Source organism: Homalodisca vitripennis, chromosome 6 (genome assembly GCF_021130785.1).
Source record: "Homalodisca vitripennis isolate AUS2020 chromosome 6, UT_GWSS_2.1, whole genome shotgun sequence".
Taxonomy (NCBI): domain Eukaryota; kingdom Metazoa; phylum Arthropoda; class Insecta; order Hemiptera; family Cicadellidae; genus Homalodisca; species Homalodisca vitripennis.
In genome coordinates, this window is record NC_060212.1 from 1,187,228 (window position 1) to 1,207,823 (window position 20,596).

The 20,596-nt window shown below is 33.5% G+C and overlaps 1 protein-coding gene across 1 annotated transcript in view; it reads right to left on the reverse strand.

Annotated features, from left to right (window-relative positions):
* Nucleotides 1–228: 228 nt before the first annotated feature.
* The window catches only part of LOC124365130 (extensin-like), a 60,775-nt gene continuing 40,407 nt past the window's right edge, over nt 229–20,596 (reverse strand). Inside the window, exons 3-5 of the mRNA XM_046821081.1 lie at nt 2,143–2,843; nt 922–1,036; nt 229–462 (exon numbers count right to left, since the gene is read on the reverse strand). Of these exons, the coding sequence (XP_046677037.1) occupies nt 229–462; nt 922–1,036; nt 2,143–2,843 (1,050 nt within the window). The remainder of the gene's footprint in view (nt 463–921; nt 1,037–2,142; nt 2,844–20,596) is intronic.

Consider the following 20,596-nt stretch of genomic DNA (forward strand, 5'->3'; position numbering starts at 1 on the left):
TTGCGAATGAGGATGTGTGTATGTTTTTTTAGTTTGGGTTTATTTTTAGGGAGAGGTTTGTCTAGGAAGAATGCTAGGGACGTTTGGTTTGGTGAGGATGGGTGGTCATGCCTTTGGGGTGTGGTGTTACAAGTGTGTTGTATGCCCCGACGTTGTGAGGCGGGTGGGGGGGGGATATTGGAGTCGGGAGGACGTGGTCGTTTTAGAGGAATTCATGTTTTGGGAAGTTCAGATAGGGAGTTGGGCTCTGTAGGGAAAGGGTTGATCTGGAGATGGTGCAGAGGGGGAGGTTGTTGGGTGGTGTGGGGGTGGTGGGAGGTTGCGGAGGGGGTTTGAGTTAAAGTTTTGTTTATCTATTGTGACAATGGGATACTGGGGGTTTGTTTTTATTAGTGGTTGGGTACTCCGTGGTGTGTGAGGCAAGGATGGGGGAGCCTGGTCCGGGTATGGAGTGAGAGGCGGCTGTTATTTTAGTAATGGGCACCAGTTATTATACAAAAGTTCAAGTTTAAATTTCTTTGCTTGAAGATAGCATCTGTTACCAGACGGAGAAGTAATCATGAAATAATGAATAACAAAAATAAACATCGGATTGCACGTGGTTTGGGAAGGGGCAATGGGGCATTTCAGCTAGACGTGGTGGTTTGTGATTTTTTGTGGGTGGAGTTTTTATTCTTGATGGTATATTTTCGTAACATAAGGTGCAAAAAGTAGTATGTATCAGGGGACCAGGGGGGATGTTTGCGGAAATAGTTTCCTGGCTGATGGTTACCGGGGGTTTCGGTTAACAAGGGGTGGGGTGGAGTTGTGGTGGATTGGTAGCGTGTTTTATGGGAGGGTCTTGGGGGATGCGGAGTATATTGCATTCCGGGTGACGGGGATGGCGTGCATTGCAGGTTGGGGGGGCTTCGTAGTGTTTACTTTAATGTAGCAGAGATTGACGGGTTTGTCGGGGGGTTGAGGGTAGGGGTGTGAGGGAATGGATGGGGATGCCAACGTATGGGCTGGAGTGGATTTGTCGAGATGTCTTTTTGTTCTTTACATAGGTGCCTTGGTACTCACTTGCTAAAGGTCTTGCTGGCCTGGTAGGAATGGGTTTAGAGTGAATTGTTGGCGAGGTGTAAATATGTGTTCCGCTATCAGGGAATATGTGCTGTTGTCATTCCTTGATCTCCGTTAGTGTGCTGAATTTGCAGGTTAGTCATGGAAGCGTAGTTGGTGGGGAATGGTAAATGTGCCATTGTTAAAAAGCCATAACGCGTCCTGCTGGACCGTATAATTGGATGTGTTGGGGTGTGTATAATAAAATTGTTCCCGACTGAACAACCACAAAATCTATTCAAGGGTCAGATTGAGCTAGTTGTTTTGGGCAAAAGGTTTGATGTGACTTGTTGTTGCTAGGATGTGTCTTGGTCGGTAGTCTGGTTGGGCGGGGACTATTAGGGGATTTGTGTCACTAGATTCGGGTGACAATGGGCTATATTGATGTCTTTGTTTCGGGAAAGCTCATTTAGATGTCTTTACATTTGGGTGAACGCTCCTTTCGGTTAATGTGCTGGTTTATTCTGGGATAGTTAAGTGTGCTGATTTGCAGGTTTAGTCCCAATTATGAGAATTTATGTTACTTTTCATTGTGCATGTTCACACAAGCAAGGTTGCAGTTTATAATAGTACATTGTTCTAGGGGAGTGTAAAAAAATATGTATACGCTATCAGGTTAATGAGCTGTTTATTCTGGAACTGTTTGAGTGTGCTGTTTTGCATGGTTTGGCTAAGGTATCTGTGTTTTATGCGGGCGGGTATCATTGTGCATGTAGCTATATATGAATCGGGAATCTAGAATGTGAGTTGTGGATAGTGGGGGGGGAGTACCAAAGGGCGACTTTTTGTGACACGAAGTTAGGGATAAGGAGCATGGTTGGATGCATGGTTAGCGGGGTGTGGGCGGCTGGTGCTGTGTTGGAAATTGGTCGATAGTGTTAAAGTTGCGTGGGGAGGGTATTTGGGGCATTTGAATTATATTTGATTTCGGGGTGGCATGGTGACATGGATGGGTGTGCTTGGTTCGGGTGGGAGAGGGTATCTATTTGGGGACGAGACCTCACTGAGGGGAATCGTGACGGTGGGTTGGGGTATGGTTACTCTGTGGGTGAGGTGGGGGGTGGGCGTGGGTGGCATTGGGAGCTCGTGTGGTGTGGAAGGCGTATTTCATGGGACTGGGGTATCTTGAAGTTGGGGACAAAATGGCTGGGTGTTGTGGTATGTGGGTGGGTCGTGTGTGGATTGTTTTGGGGTGACGAGTGCAGGGTCATTGAGAGGGGGGATGATGGGAGGGGAGGTGTGTGCTGGTTGGGAGTCGGGGTATTGGACTTATGGTAGAAACGTGTTTTAGGGATGTGGGGTATTTGGGATTGGGTCTCATTGCGTAAGTAAGTGGGGGGACATGGGTGTTGTGGGTATTGGGCGGGGCGATCCGGGGGTTTTGGGGAAGACGCTGAGGGTGTCTTATGGTGTGGTGTTTTAGGGTCATGGGTGGGGGGGTGTGGGGGTGGGGATGGAATATGGGAGTAAGTTGTTGGATGAGGGAGGGTATTTAGGGCACTGAGGGTTACTATTAGAGTGGGATGGATGGGTGTTTGAGGTTGTTGGGAGGGGGCGTGTTCTAATGTTCCAAGTGAGGGTTGGAGTGACACATGGTGTGGTGGTTGAGGAGTAGGGGGGAGGCGGGAGGTAGGGGGGTGGGGTGGATTCTTTTGCGTCGTGTTGGTGAGGGAGGGTATTGGGGGATGGGGTATACATCTGATTATAGTTAAACTGGAGGATGGTGTGTTGTGGTTGGGAGGCTAGGGGAGGGGTTGTACTTTGGGGCAGAGTTTCGGTAATGAGTGTTTAATATGGACTGTTAAGTGTGCTGATTTGTAGGTTAGTCAAATGCTGACGAATTATTTGTTCTTTACAAAGTGCATGTTACACAAAGCTAAGGTTCCTCGCCCCACCCCGCCCTATCCAATCAGTAATTGTCTCCCCCCGGAGTGTAAAAATGTTCCGCTATCAGGTTAATGAGCTGTTTAATCTGGGACTGTTAGTGTGCTGATTTGTAGGGTTAGTCATTGCTGAGAATTATGTTCTTTACAAAGTCGCATGTTTACACAATGCTAGGTTTGCAGTTATAATAGTAAATTGTTGGGAGTGTACAAATGTTCCGCTATCGGTAATGAGCTGTTTAATCTGGCTGTTAGTGTGTAGATTTGTAGGTTAGTCAATTGCTGAGAATTATGTTCTTTACAAAGTGCATGTTACACAAGCTAGGTTGCAGTTCTATAATAGTAATTGTTGGGGAGTGTACAAAATGTTCCGCTATCGTAATGACGCTGTTTACATTGACTGTTAGTGTGCTGATTTTTAGGATAGTCAATTGCTGAGAATTATGTTCTTTACATAGTGCATGTCCCTATAATTATTCATGTTATACAATTTGTGTTTTAAATTATTACCAGTAAACGTCGGGAGTGTACTGATGAGCCGTTAACGTTGTTTATCTAAGTTTGTTTCGAGAATGGATTTGATGGTTAAATTAATTAATGAGTCATTATTCTGAATAATAATGTATATGTTGCCAAATATTTTAATAATATAATATGATTTGTGTTGGTCATGATGGTTTACATAAAGGTATTGTGATGTTTATCGGGAACCTTATTATATTTCTTCTTCTGTGGAACAAAAACTGATTCGTTTTTTTGAAACAGTCTGATTGCAAGAATTTTATTGAATATCAATTTTCTGCATATACGTCTGAATAAGTTGCCAAAATAAACAAGCACTCAACCATGGATGGATAAAAAAACTAATGTTGAAGGTATTACCTTAACACCGTCTTCTCAATTGTATTGATTTAGTATTAGTAATTTGTATTTATTTTATAGTGTAACCTAAAAGGATGAAACTGAATTAAAAAATTAAAAACTCATTTCAAACTTGGTGAAAATTCTTAAATAAAGAATAACAATATTCAAAATTTAAAAAATGCTTCAAAATTATAATAAATACTTGTGAAAAGTTAAAATAAATATCTAAATTTACATTATAAATTACCACCAACAAAGTTAGTCTATTAAGTAAGTAAGTCAGTAAGTCAAGTAAGTTAGTTTTTTGTTTTTAGGTAATAATTTATTCCTATTAATGAAAACTTTTTCAATAATTAAACATTCGGAAAATTACTCCAAACTTTCCTGAAACCTAACATTTAGTTTACACGTTTTCCAACAGGTAAACAGAAAACTTCTTTGACGTTGAATATTTGTTCAGAATCCCAGAAATTACATGGTAAAGTTACTCTTTCCATTACCAATTGCAAAATAGTATATATCGGAGTATCTATCATACACTGAGGTTGGGACCTAAAAGGGTGGCGGGTCGGTGGTTAGGAGTAATAGGTGAGATGGTAATACCCCACTCGATAATTATGATTTAAACAAAAGAAACTAGTTTAATTTACTTGGCTTAGGCCGAGTGTTCCAATCCAACAAAGGGGCCTGTAGACAGCACAAAGACACAAGTTTTTTAAATGCTACTACTCTGTCTGTTAACCAGTTAAAACAAACACCTAAAAGATATTACGTTTAGGTATAAAATATAAAAATAAGTGTAACTAAATCACCCTTGATACTTTGTTACAGGAAGTGTTTTAAACAGGCATTACCAGGGAGTTTGTATTTGTATGGTTTGTATAGATATTTGTGTTAGGTATAAAATTGCAATTATTAAAAACAATTCTTATACCAAAATATCGAAGGTTGTGGAATATAACCGGTCTTTGTTTAATGTTCTTGACAAAAATATATGGAAAGGTTGGTTGTACGAGCTTATGTATTTGATAAATTGATTCAAATCAGATAAGCATAATAAAACTCGGTGTATTAAACAACATATTCTGTCCCGAGTACGTATAATGATTCTATAAATGAGTATGTTCACTAACCTGACTTCTGGTTAAATCAAGAGTTGTAATATAACTCCTAGGATAACTTCGGTAGAACTTATACTTGCTAACAGAGCGTGTAACTGCAACTAATTACAGTTACATCTCACTTGGCGTGGAATAGCATTATAGTTAGGTCTAATGTAATATAAATTACGTATACAAGTTGTAATCCAAGGAGTGCGGCACAATTAATACTGCAGCTTTGAATATTTAAACAACGTTGATTAATTAATATTTAAAAATTTATGTTTCAATCTTCCAGCATTATTTAAAAGTTTTGCATGTTGTTCATCAAAAGAAATGGATTGCGATCAGTTTGTATTAGGGGGTGCTTTTCTGGAATGTCCTCGCTATTCTGGAAACAAATCTCCATGCAATCCACATTTCGAGATTATCAACCAAACAATGACAAATAATGGGTTCCACAAAAATCAATAAGCTTTATAATAGCAAAAAATAGCAAATACGTCTTTTCAGAGTTACAGCCTGGGGACTTGGGACACTTGACACCCCAGGGACAAAGAAAAGTGAGGCGGGATAACTTGAGGCAATACTTGATGGTCTTTGACAGACTTGACTTGTTCTTGTTCTTGTCAACTGTATATATCTTACACTAAAATTAATGTTTCAGAAGAATTGATTTAGTAGTATCTACGATTTATAGTTGTTTGGTACGCAAAACGGATACAATCCTACACTATCACAATTGTATAAGGAACCAACTTATTTCAAAGATTGTAGGTGTTACTTAATGTGGATTTGGCTGATTCGTTAGCGAATATTTCTTACCACTGCCTTATAGGCTAAACCATTGATGTAAAATAACAAAATAGCAGAATACATACTACTTTTAAAAACAATAACTCAGTAATTCTCATTATAATGATTTTAACTTGTGGTATATTAATTCATGTAGCCTAATTATCCCAAAACATCAGGTTATGGCGACTTGGAGCGGAAAGTATTATTATTTAAATCCTGATATGAAACGCAAATTAATTTACAAAAATATGAATATATCATGCAGCAGGATTTAGTGAAAAATATTTCATCTGTAAATAAGAAACTTTTAATAAAGGACAGTTTTTACATAGACAAGAATAATATTTATGATGTTTCATGTCCAACTATAAAATTTGGCTGAGCGTTTTTTAAGTTATCACTCTGTTAGACTGACACAATTTATCTTGTATTAGCCAGAGGAAGTAACCATTTCTTTCCTGAATAATCTGTCATTCTATCTGCCTATAATAAAAGGAGCTGGAGGACATTGTCATAGAAACTCAATAAAGCATGTTATGCGGCACGTGGTGGCGTACACATATCTTGTGTACTTTATAAGAAATATGTTTCACTTTATTTACCTTTCCCAAATACTTGAGCTAGGTTTTTAAAAAGCCTGATTAGTGCTTGGAAGCATTAATGTTTTTACTATCAAAGTTTTTCTACCATTTTATTCGCTTTAAAAAGGGTGAAATAATAATTAATAGTAACTATAGTAAACTCTTTAGTAATTTTATTTTTAGACGGTAAGTCCTCTTTGGAATATATAGATTTAATTTTTGTTTTGTTTTCAAAATCGAAACTTTTCATTTTAATACTAAAACGTCAAGTCTATAAATATAAAAGAGAAATACAGTCATTTTCAAAATTTTAATGTATATGTATTTTTCTACGGAGAAGGTTTATATGCTATGCTCATTGATGTAACTCACCACCAGACGGCGCTAGTAAACGATAAAAGTGTTAAAAGCGCCTGCATATTATATTTGCAATTACGAGACAGTTGTTAAATTGCCTAATAATATTTGAAGGCGCTAAGATATAATGTATATTATCTTTAAGGTGAATTTCTGGTTTGAACTTAAATTGCCAAACAATATTTGAACGCGCTAAGTTTTAACGTATATTATCTTTAAGATGCATTTTTGGTTGAGCTTAAATCTTGAGAGTTACACCTCTTTATATTAAAGTTACAATAGCTATAAACATACACTTTTTGACATATTTTCTTGATCGTAGCATCAAGGCAAACTCTACATCAATGTTAGAAATATAATTTGTTTGAATACAATAATTACTACACGTACTTATAAATAATTCTTATACCTGATGTCCATACTATGGTAAATAATTAGCTTTTGAATACTTGAAAGCTCATGAAAAGGGAAACCCTTAAAAATGTATAAACACGATAAAGGTTTGATCCTGTCAGCGTAAAGCTCGGTCTCACCACATCTCATACTGAATAGAGTTATTTTACATGTAAATGTGACCGTAAACAGTTTACGTTTACCAGGTCCTGGCTCCCGGGTAGAGAAGTCATTTGTAAGCGAGTTGTAGTTTAACTCTTGAGATTACTTTGATTTAAACATATGTAACTGGATATATAACATTTTGATTTTGTATCAAATACAATACTAACTGGTATCATAATTTAATAAGATTTGTTTATTCCATTGAATGGTTATTATTAAAATTATACAATCTATATTTTAACTATATCTAACTAATCAATAGTTAATTTAAACTACTAAAATAGTGTCAGTTCCATGTTGAATAATGAAAAAACACAACTATTCCAGATCAAATTTTGAATTTTTTTTGCCTATTAAATATAATTTTATTTTGTAAAAACTAAAAAAATCAGCTTTTCTTTAAATTTTTTTCTTTATAGTCTTTAAACCATGCTTTGGATAAGAAAATATTAAAATAACTATAATGTTAAAGAGCGTTAAAATATTTCCCCTTTACACAAGTTAAATAATTATGATTTGATAGTTACACGTACAGTAATTAAAATATAAGGTAGACTTTTCAAATATTCTCAACATGCAAGAAACTACATAATTCTGCTGAACATTTTTATTTGTCAGAGTTTCCATAAGAACGGTAAGAAGTTCCTTGAAATTTCAATGCAGTTTTATAATGAGAAAATGTTTTTTTTCCTGCGTCCTCCCTCTTTTCGTGACTCAAAAGTGGTAGGTGATGCCCTATCGTTCGCTCAGCAATCGTGTCGAGTTTCATAACGCTTTAAGCACGTGTGCTTTCGCTAGAATTTTGAAATTTAAATTTGTATTAAAGTTTATGGTAATATAAAATAATTTTTATATTAAATCAATTCTATTGTTTTTTTGGGCAACCAAGAGAGTTTTATTTATTGTTAAGACCTAAATAACCTGAGCTAGGATTCGCCATCGTGTCTATAAAATGAACTCGTAAAATATTTAAAAACAAAATAAGGGTGGTCGAAACCACATAAACCAGCTTAATCTGTTACGTCAGACCGTATTCACTTTACTTCCATTGCCTTTTTACAGGATGATGCCAGGACATGTCAATGAATATAATTTTATTATATCACGGAATTAAGTGACAAACATTCACCTTTAAGAACTTCAATGAATCTTGGGCGTATACAAAACAAAAAAACACCATTCACTTACTCACGGAAAGAGTGTCAAAGAGGGGTGAGGTACATAGAAGACTTTCTTGTAGATCTGTTATGTTAACATTGTAAGTTAACTAAAATTGCCCTCTTAAAAAGTTTATCTTACAAAACACTGTTTATTCTGTTATTAAACTGTTAAATGGTATTATTTATCTGCTAGGCGTTACATAAGTAAAACATACTTATTGGGCCTGTTTAAAATATACTAAATTTATCCATTTTTACGCGTTTTACCTTGTAAATAAGTGTGTTTATTTTAAAAGATTAGAAGTAATAACATAAGGCAAACAAAAGGACGAACACTTGGATGTTTTCAGCTCACGTGAAAATATTTGGGATCTTTAGGGCTAAATCTGGGAACATACTAGATATACCATATACCAGATATAAGTACCAGTATTATATAAAAATCCAATGGCGTCTATCAGTGCGTTTCTGTTTGTTTTACTTAAGCACGCAAAACTACATCACCCATTATTCTGAAATTTTACCTAGACATTCTTAGTGTCCTTAGTTAGCGATATAGACGTATTCTTGTTTCGAAATTCCCCCCCAGGCTACGTCTCACTTGCCATGAAAATTTCTTTTACTCTGCAGTACCTATTATATTTATGAACTTGGCTTAATCAGCAGATTTTAAATGTGTTTTTAATCAAAGTTAAAAACAATAACCAATAAGTTAACAACAATAATAAGTATAATAAATTTATACACATTTAAAACAGGTAATAGTACAATTTCTTTTATTCATCTGACATAGTTAAATTTTTACAAATGTCACATCGTGTACAGAAGCTTTTCTTTTAACTGGGTTTTCTTATATTGCAATTTTATTCAATCACAATAAAATGTCATCATTCTATATTGTGTCATAATGTGTTTAACTGGAAACCGCTAAGGACTTTGTCTTTAGTCTCCATTTAGACTTAGGATTTCTCCACACTGGCCTAGAATAGTTTCAATCGTTACTAATATTAGTAAAATATTGGAGAGAAATCAGAAAAGTTCTGAGGAACTTATGAAAAAGTTTCACTATAACATTTCAGTGTCCCATTTTCAAACTTAAATCTAAATTGGATCAAGAAGTTGGAATATCTTCCAGTGACCATGAGTTACTTTAGAATTGACTTGAAATTCAATTTGAACTATTTAAAAGCTTTTGTACGGTTTCCCAAAATTAAATTAAGTGCGAGGCCACGGGCAACTGCTAGCATTAACTAAACTTATCTATAAGTACCAGTAATATAGTAAAATAAAAATCGATAATTCCTCATAATTTATAAAACATGAATACGCCTAAGAGAATATTATGTTAGATACTTCATCACATAAAGCCTTATAACCTATGTAAATCCCCCCGATGTGGATTTCCCACCTTTATACCTAAACACAGAAACACGATGTTAACTACGTACTAGGGGTTCAAATGCAGTGTACCATTAAATACGCATCACATTCACCACTCGGCTATAGCTGCTTTGTGTTTGTATCAATGCATGCATGATTACTCCTGCTGGTGCTCACATTTAAATAACCTGTCGGTACCATGTGACTACCTTCTCACTGAATTGCTTTGTAATTACAAACATCGTTAGAATTTTATTGAACTAAAATTAACTCGGTCAATTAACTACCACCTGAGTAAATTTGTACAGACGATTGTACTTATTATTTTTTACTTAAAAAAAAAAAATATGATATGCTTACCTAGCCAAGTCCATAAATATGATATATATTGGAATATTAAGTTTTAAAAACCAGTGCGGCGTAGCCGGGAGAGATATTATAAATAGCAATGGACCTATGTTAATCAAAGACCCTGAGAATGTCTACTTAAGAATTCAGTACAATCGGTATAGTAGTTTTACGTGATTTAGTACCACAACTTGGGACCATTATATTTTCAAATGATTAAAATATACATTGTTCCATACTATTCCATACAATATTTAAACAGTTATTGGGAATATTCAATCACGTGAACTAATAATTTTAATTACTGAATTGAAGTTTAGATGCTAAATGTAAATAGTTATTAATAAACAAACGATAAAGATCAGTCAAATTTAATTAAGCCTCCATACATTTATAAAAACATAGTACTTCTGATTAATTACTGCTTTCATTTTATATAAACTTTTAAGGCGTATAAACAAAGAAAGAATCATATTATTCTACGGGAATAATGTTTTACAAATACTTTGAAATGTATAAATATTCACGATGTTACTTAGGTAAGACCCTTATTTAAGAAGAAATGAGACTGACAAGTCTACAATAGTTAATTTTACCTTCTTGACACCTACAGTTTTAATTAAAGTAATAATCATTGCTTTGCCAGTGAAACACTGGAAGGAGTTTCATTTCACCTCGTAGATTAAACGTTTCTGGGACATGATTTAATGAACGAATAAGTTAAGATTAAACAATTCTGCGCAATATTATGGCGCACTCGATTTTTTTTATTTAACTAATGCTTTTTCAATAGAATGCATTTTGAACAGAGCTTATTACTTAGTAATAGCTAACCATTAATTTAACATCGATGTATATTCTAATCATTATCTACGATAATCAGTTATGAGTATCGATATAAGACTGAAACTTATCCTCGTTCCAATAAAAACCTAATAAGAATAAGTACTCCGTGATCTAAATCCACATCAAATGAGAAGTTTCCAATGAGTACACACTGAACTTGTTACTAAACGTAAAATGTACAACGAACATCAATTATTCTAAAGTATTAGGACTACTTAAGTTACACACGATTGATGTTTAACTTTGTGTGTATTCGCGATAATAATAATTAATAATTGAGAGCCAATCAAATATGGTTTAATTTTCGAGTAAACAGGTATTAGTTGAATAAGTCAATCCTCTGAATAAATCTTGGACCATATACTTAGCTTTTTATACCAATAGGGCACCTTATTAAGATAAAGTTAGAGATAGAGTTCCATCATTACAATTATTACCTCAAAAAAGTAAGGAATAATTTTTTTAATAGTTTCTAACGTCATCCTATACATAGTATAATTTGTATATATTGTTGAATGCGATCAATGACAAAATTGTTGAGGGCTAGAATAAAAGGGTATATTAATAGTCGTATTAATTATGAGCTTTGTTATCAATAGACTAAGTGTGTCTATTTATAACCGTGACATAGTAGCAATGCTGGACATTATAAAGTGGACTGTTATCTCTTTAGCAATTTTACTTGTTCACATGGAAAGTCATTCAGTGACATAAAAATATTTTATATACGAAATTCTTTAGTATTATCACTTTGAAACGTAATACTTATGATTAAACTAGTAAAAGCTACTCGCCGAGTGGAAAATAAAACTTTCAAAGTCTATAGGTTATATTAGTTACTATCTTACACGTTGCAAATGTTTTATGGCTGTACTCTATATCTTAACAAAGTTATTTACTCTACATTTCTTCGTTGCCATCATGGGTACGCAAGAGAGAATATTTATAAAAATATTCTAAGAGGAAAAGACACTCAGTAGAATCACATGAAATTGCTATACAACCACTATCGCACTCAATTTTTCCTATGTAGAAATGAGTAGAAATTCATGCAAAATAGATAGGTATTCAAGTCTATACGTAATTTTGTTCTCAGGCTATCATGTGTCATGCTGACAGAAATGATTTTTTCCTATTCGCCGAGTAATAAACTTTGCTAACGCTAAGCCAACAAGAATACTGTATCTGACTTTTTTCATTAATTGAAAATATATCCACGTAAACCCTGTTATTTAATATAGCCAATATATATATTTTCACAGACGTAACTCACTCAGCGTGATGCAATGTAATTGAACTGTACTGTATTGCATTAGAACCGCAACATGAATATTCTATTAAGGTTCGCTTCATTATTCATCACATTCCCATTGTTACTAATATAGCAGTTTGAAACTGAATGGACTGTTTTACTTGCATAAGATGATTTTTTTAAAAGATAATTTTGTAATTGAAATTAATGATTATGAAACTAACCAATAAACTACTAAAACATATTACCAGATGCAGGTACCGAATTATCAGTAAATAGTAATAATTCAATCCTGGCACTTTGTAGAAGACTTAAATCCGGTGTCTGTGAACGTTTTATAATAGATCTAATATTGAAATTGTCAAAACAGTATAGACATGAGGTACATCACGTGTGATGTAACAAGGTTCACCTTGGATGTATGCAAAAGTCTATAATACATTTCATTCTGATAGACTATGTGTATTTCTATTTCACGTCTGTAAATTTAACATATTTGTTCTCAGTCTGTTTACAAGTGTATTTATCCTGCAATGTTGCATTACATATTTATAAGATCAATGTAGAAATGTTTCGCTGACATTTACCAAAATCATATCGAGTAACTTGCACCATCATCAAATTCCATCTTACCTACATATATATGAAGGTTAGATTTTTGGTTTGTAGGTGAGTTTTTTTTCTCGAGACATCTTGCGCACAGATAGGAATGATAGATCTTCCAAGTTATAGTATTTGCTAGACCTTAGATAATCAGGAAAATTTTCAGTTTTTAAAATGTTCTTACTATCAATTCCCTTGGCAAAACCTATGGCCCTTTATGATGATCATGGCAAAGTATAATTTAGATTACAGGTTTTTCTAAAAATGTTTTCCGACCACTATCCTGAATGTGCAGCCTGAACATTTATTAATGACTCTTAGAATCGCACTAAGGATCACCAGAATGACAGACCACTTCTTTCTGCAATAAGCCATTGATTCTGCTGTAAATAGAATAAAATGAACAAAAATTTCTGGAGAATCAAAAATGGTTTTAACCTACATGTTTTTATTACGATTCTGTTTCTTATTTTATGAGATACTGATTTTATTTGGGAAGGGCACGTACTGTTAGGTTTTGGTTTTCCACATATTTTCAAATAATTATCTACTCGTATTTTTATTTCTGAAAATGTAATATATTAATAGTTCAAGTATTTAGTAGCTTAATAAGGTACAGAAATTAATCGTAACATTATAAAACAAACTATTTTAAATACACAAACTTTACCGTATTAATCATCGATTTAAGTATTTTCAAAATACATAAATCAGTAGGCTAAGATTTAAGCATTACTTATTTATGATATGATAAACTGGCAGGATTTATTGATCGGTATATAAGTGTTGATATTGTGAGCACAGAGTCGGCAAACTTGATCTGGTGTACCGCGTCTGCCAATATTTGATTAAAGCGCGTAATCTCTGAACCGCAACTGTTGATATTGGATAGTGGGATCCTCTCACAGTATTCTGGAGCTGTCAATATTGGCATCTTTTGACACGTAACCATGCCATTCAAATAAGCAAGAAACATTTTTTAAGATTACTAAAGAAATACATTATCACATTTTGATTGTAGGACCATTTTGTATCAGTTTGAGTTAACTGTTAAATAGATTATAACTATTTATAGCGGATACAGTAAACCCTGGCATTATCTGTCTTTATAACCATTCTATCTAAGCAACTGTTAAATTTTAATTGTTTTTTTAAATATATACAAAGATTAATACTGTATTTGTAAGAAAATTTAATATTACTTCAGTTTTGTAAAACCGGTAGAATGAATACTTTAAAATATGATACAGCAAATAGTAGTTTTGTTATGACACAACAATATCATTTTAATATGAACAAAAACAAATATAGCTCGTTGAAACTCTTAAAATATTTAAAATATAATGTGTAATGATAACATCACATAAAAACCACATAAATCGAAGTTAAACCTAAATATTTGAACAACGGAGAGTAAAATATTTATTTATCTATTTCATGTGTTATTATTTTACATTGATGGCATAATAGAAATGAGGTCCCCTACTGACCTTATCTAACCCTTACCGACCTTACCTAACCCTATTTTGCCTATTAAAATTCCAGTAATATAGCTTCAAATAGCCTTTTGTCATATATAAAGCCTGAAATCATCCTCCTCGAAGTCCTCAGGCGAAATGGATATCATTGATAAAAATTTCTAATTTTAGGATTATTAAAAAAACCCATTATCATAACGGTTTCATTAAGTTTCAGAACGATGTAACTGCAAAAGATACATCGGCTTCGCCGTATCAAAAAAGTTATCGCACAGACGGAGAAACTACCATTTGGAAGTTTGACCTCAAAATCAATTGTTTCTGTTGTACTAAATGGGTCTTGAATCTCTTAGGCGTTCTTCACATCAAGATTTATCGTACATATGGAGAAATACCATTTGGGACTTTTGATCTTAAAATCAATACAGTTATTTGTTAGACTAAAGGGATCCTTGTGTCTCTAAGGTCTTCTTCACATCAAGAGTCATCCCACAGACGGAGAAACTACCATTTTGAATGTTCACCTCAAAATCAATTGTTTTTGTTGTAATAAATGGCAGCCTTATGTCTCTAAGGCCTTCTTCACAGCAAGAGTTATCGCACAGGCGGAGAAACTACCCATTTGGAAATGTTGACCGCGCATATGGAGAACTACAATTTGGACTTTTTGAACGTTAAATCAATACAGTTATTTTTTAGACTAAAGGGAACCTTAATTCACTAAGGCCTTCATGTCTAGAGTGATTGCACCGATGAATAGGACTGCCATTTGGAATTTTGACCTCAAACTCAATACATTGATTGTTAGACTAAAGAGGGCCTTATTTATCTAAGGCCTTTAACTCAAGCGTTATTGCGCAGGTAGTTAAGAGAGCGAACAACGGGTATGACTTGGTTAAAGCCGAGTAGTGTCCTTAGTATGCAAACATTTAATACTTAAACTACTGTGCTAGTTATGAATAATAGACTTTACTAGTTAATTATAACTAAACAGTGGACTTCCATTAGGTGAATTAGTCGGTAACAATTGATCTTTTTGATTTATTTAGGTATTCCTTCTGGAAACTAAATTGAATTTGTGCTTATGTCACGGCAGATAAATTTCTCATTACTAGAGAAATGCAAATATATTCTACTGTATAAACCTCATCAGCTACAAATATTTAGTCTAAAAATATCCACATTTATCTTTAGAAGAACTTATTTATTAGACAGACTTCTTATTTATTAATTTCAAATCAAACAAAAAGTTACTTATAAATAAAAAGTGGTAGCTAAATAGTGGTGTGTTCAGCATTCTGCCCCAGGACGTGAGAGATCTGGGCTCAAATCTCTGCAAGTACCATTTAGGATAATTTCCAGACATTTACCAACGATATCTCGAAACTTAATTTTACATTTTTTTGTATCATGAACAATGGCAAATTTTCTTAAAATTCATGTTCCCCTCACAACACATCCACCGTCAAAAGCAATCTTCAAACAAGGAATACCATTTGTTCATCAAACTTTTATGAAATTAAATTTGATTTATACATGTATGTATATCGCTAAGGATATATTGGTATCTACATACCTGAAATAGTCATGCCCATTGCAATATTATTGCCTATAAAATTTATATGTAGCACTAAAATAAATTCATGGACATCTAATATACAATAATTAAATCATGTATTTTACTTATTCATAATCAACGATTTTATTACTATTTATACCACCAAAGCATCATTTAGTTCCGCAAGAGTATTATTTACAAAACTAATACATTATGTAGCACAAAGTGCAGAAGCAAGTATGCAATTTCTGCAATCGATCTCTCGGCTACCGCACATGATTCTAGCACCATTGTGTCCCTCTTCTCTCTCACTGTTGGCATGACTTACGTATTAAAGCACATATTACATGTTAATATCAGATACATCGCAACTTTACTTACATTATGCTTTCTTCCAACTTGCATCATAATTATTGAATATAAACTAATAAAACGATTTTATCTTGTATATGTTAATTGACTGAGCCTTAGCAAAGTTTATGATTTTAGGGGTTGGAAAAAATTTATTCCTGTCTATTTATTTGTCTATATTTTCGAACGTATACTAATTATATTCCTCTTTATGTTCAAAATATAAGGTCTAGTACTACTATAGCTTAATTTATATATATATATATACAGTATATATATATAAAACATAAATTTCGATAATGGTCCATGTCATCCCCATAGAGTTTGGCTGATCGTAGTTAATTGTTACACTGGTTTTAAGGGTAAATTACACTGTTACACTCGGAGGATAAATAAATAAGGAGCCTAAGTACAAATATATAACATGTAAATATATGACATTGCAACACATACCTTCTTATTATCAGCAGATATCTTGTGAAGAATTTCATTTACCGACTTGTCTATCGGAAGGGTGCAACAATTTCTATTATGTGTGGTTATATATCTGTTTGTCCGTAGGTCTGTCAAAGAGCTTTAGAGAAGCTATCACATGCAGCTTTAGAGAAGCTTGTTTTGAAACACTTGTGGCGTACTCCTTTCTTGTGATATGTTTTTGGGATAAAAAAACATGATTACATTTATTCGATAGAAAAATATTCCAGATTAATACTCAGCTTCAGTAATGTGAATCTTTGCTTGCTTAAATACCAGAATCATTGGGCCTTATACGAATGTCAAGATCTTCGTAATATTCACCGGAATTTAGAGATGGTTTTGAAGAAAATTCTTAATCTCAGCATGCTATATTTATCTGAGAGCATCAAAGCTATGTAAAATAAATTTTCCATAAGGATTTCAATGTCATCCATAACGCACGAAAAAATTATATACGGGCACCTGATTATGTGATATTTCATTAGAATATTGCTCTCTACACTTTATGTTGTATCAAATCAGCAGGGCCTATAAATTCTTTAAACTTCGTCCTTTATGGTTTTTGCAATAATAATTTAATTGTTACAACAGTCGCAAAGCAGTAAAAACTCTGTTATTGTTCTTTTCGTGAGATAAACTTTGACAATTTAAAGTCAAGTGGTAATTTTTAAATAATTTTATTGAATGTTTAACATAACCATTTTTCATTAAAATATGTTTTTATAAATTTATAAATTTGAAATCGATCATTAGTTTCATTATTTACCTTCTCAGTTCTCTGGTTATAAATATTAAATCTTATTTTTTTTCGGCTTTCACAGCGAGATACAAATTAGGTACAAACCATTAACGCCGTGCCGGGTGGTACGCCACATGGGAGCAGTACTACCACTACACAGCAGATGTTGGAGTCACTTGATTTACAGTTGTTATTGTGGTAATGTTGGTAGTGCGGTTCCACTTCATTAACCATTAATAAACTCATTAATTTACTGGATTTGTACCACCACATGTAGTTGGGGATAAAAATGCGAAAACTTTTATTATCAGTGTAGTCCTTTTGTAGCTAGTAAGAGTAACAAATTCCACTTATCTAATATAACAAAAAAGTGTGAAGGTGCACCTTTTTTACTTTGAAATTCGTTTACCTTTGAACGTATTAGTTATGTTTCATATAATGGTAACGTGGTATCAAAAAAACTAGGTATATATGGAATACAAGAATTTTCCAGCTTTTAAAAGCATCCCTAAATGACATACGATAAGTCAGGTTACAACCAATACTAAGATCATGCGTCGATGTATTTTCCAAGATTCTAATGTTCTGGTTCTTGGAGAAGTACCCCCTACTACCTTAGGGGGATGTCCATAAGGTGTCGGTGGAAAATCTTAAACCTAAACATAGGTCGATAAGCATACCATTTTAAAGGTCTAAAGTATTAGAACATCATGCAGCAAGTTAGACCTCAAAATTTTAACTCTAAACAAAAATGGCGGCGCTTGAAAGTTTCTTTACTGGTGCGCAAGTTCAATAACACCTTAAGTTTATTGTAACTGTATCATATTAAGCTACCAAACTTAACACATAATTATTGTGCACAAACACTTACTTTAAGATGTATTCAATGACTCATTCTTCTTCTGTATGAACGGTCCATGATGAGTCAGTATAAAAATTCTAATGTAGACATAGGTTGTGAAGGAAATAGGATTTTTCCGGACATTTGTCATCGTTCAGTAAAACAAGACATCAGTAACACTACGTTTCGAGAACTGCAATCTGATTTCTTCTTCAGGTAAAGAACTAAACCTAATACATAATTACAAACTAGATTAAAATAAAACAAATCTTACCAAAGCGTTGTGGCATGCCTAAGTCAGGAATCACAAACCTGCATGTTGTTTGTCAACTTCACTAACTCTATAAACATACACTTAGTAAAAAACTATACAAAACACTAATCATTAAAAATTAACTGCGATGAAAAATGCCCGGAAAAATCATGTTTCCTTTCACAATCCTTTCCATTGTCAAAAATAACCTTCAAACAATGAATAGACATAGGTTGATATGCACGTCATTTTAAAGGTTTAGTCAAGCAAAGAAGTATCCCGCAAACTGCACTTCGAAAGCTTTATCCGTTACAAAATGGTAGCGGTTCAATGATTTTAAAATTAAACTTTAAATGCAGCAGAAAACTGAGGAAGATGCTTTAATTACTGTAATTTCATATCACAAATTTTTAGTGCTTAGTAACAATAGCAACTTAAAATCACCTTTCTAGATTGTTATGGGAGTTGTTCAATTGTTTCCTCCTCGTCTTCTTGGAAATATACCAAACGATGAAAAAACGCTGACAACGCATTATTTATTACATCTACTGGAATACGCGCAGCTTCTTCAACAATACGGTGTCGTGCCATTGTTTTCATCAGGCTTTTTCTTCAGGTGCCCAATTGAGACAGTAAGAATACTTCGTCAACTATATTACACTATATCTTGTGGTGCCTGATGTCGAATATGACTACGACTTTAATGTCGAACCGATGTAACGAGTTCATTTTGAGCTCTCTTGTCGACTTTTTTGGACCTCTTCAGATGACCATGACTCTGTGACAGCATCAGATTCCAGACGCTGCACTAAGAGGAAGGTGAACTGAGCTAAACTCAACATCCACATAAAAATTATTCCTCCCCGCCGTAGCTACGCTATGATGGTTTTAATTTAACATTTCTTGTGATTTATAGATTAAATGGTATGTTTAATTTTTTTGTTATAACACAACATTAACTAATTCTATTTACTAGTCTAATGCCTTAGTGAGGTGTCCAGTTTCTTAATTAGAGGTAAGTAACTTAGTTCAGCCCCAAGCCGATGTCAAATTACTCTAGAGTTTAAAATCGAATATAAAAATTTAACAAATTTAACCACTTTCAACACTTGGTTATTGAGTTATATAATTATTACTTCATAACCAAATCTTGCAAATGTAAGAATGAAAGTTGTTGATAAACTTATTATGTTGACTTAAAAGTTTTAAAACTGTTAAACTAACTCAGAGAAACCTTGCTAAATCCATTAAATATCAATGCAGCGGTTTTTCTCAGTCCTTTGATGGGGCAAAACAATCATTAAAGTTTAATTAATTCAAAGTTTACCTTCAAAGTAAAGCTGCTTTTCACTTGGCGGCGGTATTGAAAGTAATCCCCACTTTTCAAATAAAAAGTGCTTAAATATTCGCTCTATCTCCAAATATATATATATTCCTTTGCGTTAAATCTCAAATGTATAAAATCTTAATTAGCACTTGTTTTTAAACTTTTTTAACTCCGCTAAATGAAATAATTATTTTATTGCTAAAACTGTAATGCCACTTGTTAGATATTTAATCTTGTTTCATTAATTGAATTATTCTGGTATATAACTCGTAGGAGAATGCCATTTAATTTTTTATAACACATGATGAGTTGAGAACTTTAATTTCAATGCAATCGTTATCTTTCACTTAACCTTCGAATACATGTTTCAATTTTACTGTACAAATCTACCGTTTACTTCAAATACTTATAGGATAACCTATATTTAAGTTACGTGTTACCATTATTTCCTCGTATTCATTTCATGGTAATGAAAGCCAGTTTTATAATAATTATGTTTAACATTATCAGTACTGTGTGAGAATTACTTAAGTATTAAACAAGAAAAGAAACCATATTCTCCATTATTTTGGCTGCTTCTCAAGGAATTTCCTCTTTAGTAAAGAAAATATTCACTTCATTTTTATAATTCATAAGAATAAGAATATTGGATATATAAAAAACACAAGTTAGGAGTTTACCACACCACGTTTCGCGTAATTGGCTATGCTGAACTTAATTACATAAAAAACATAAAACCAA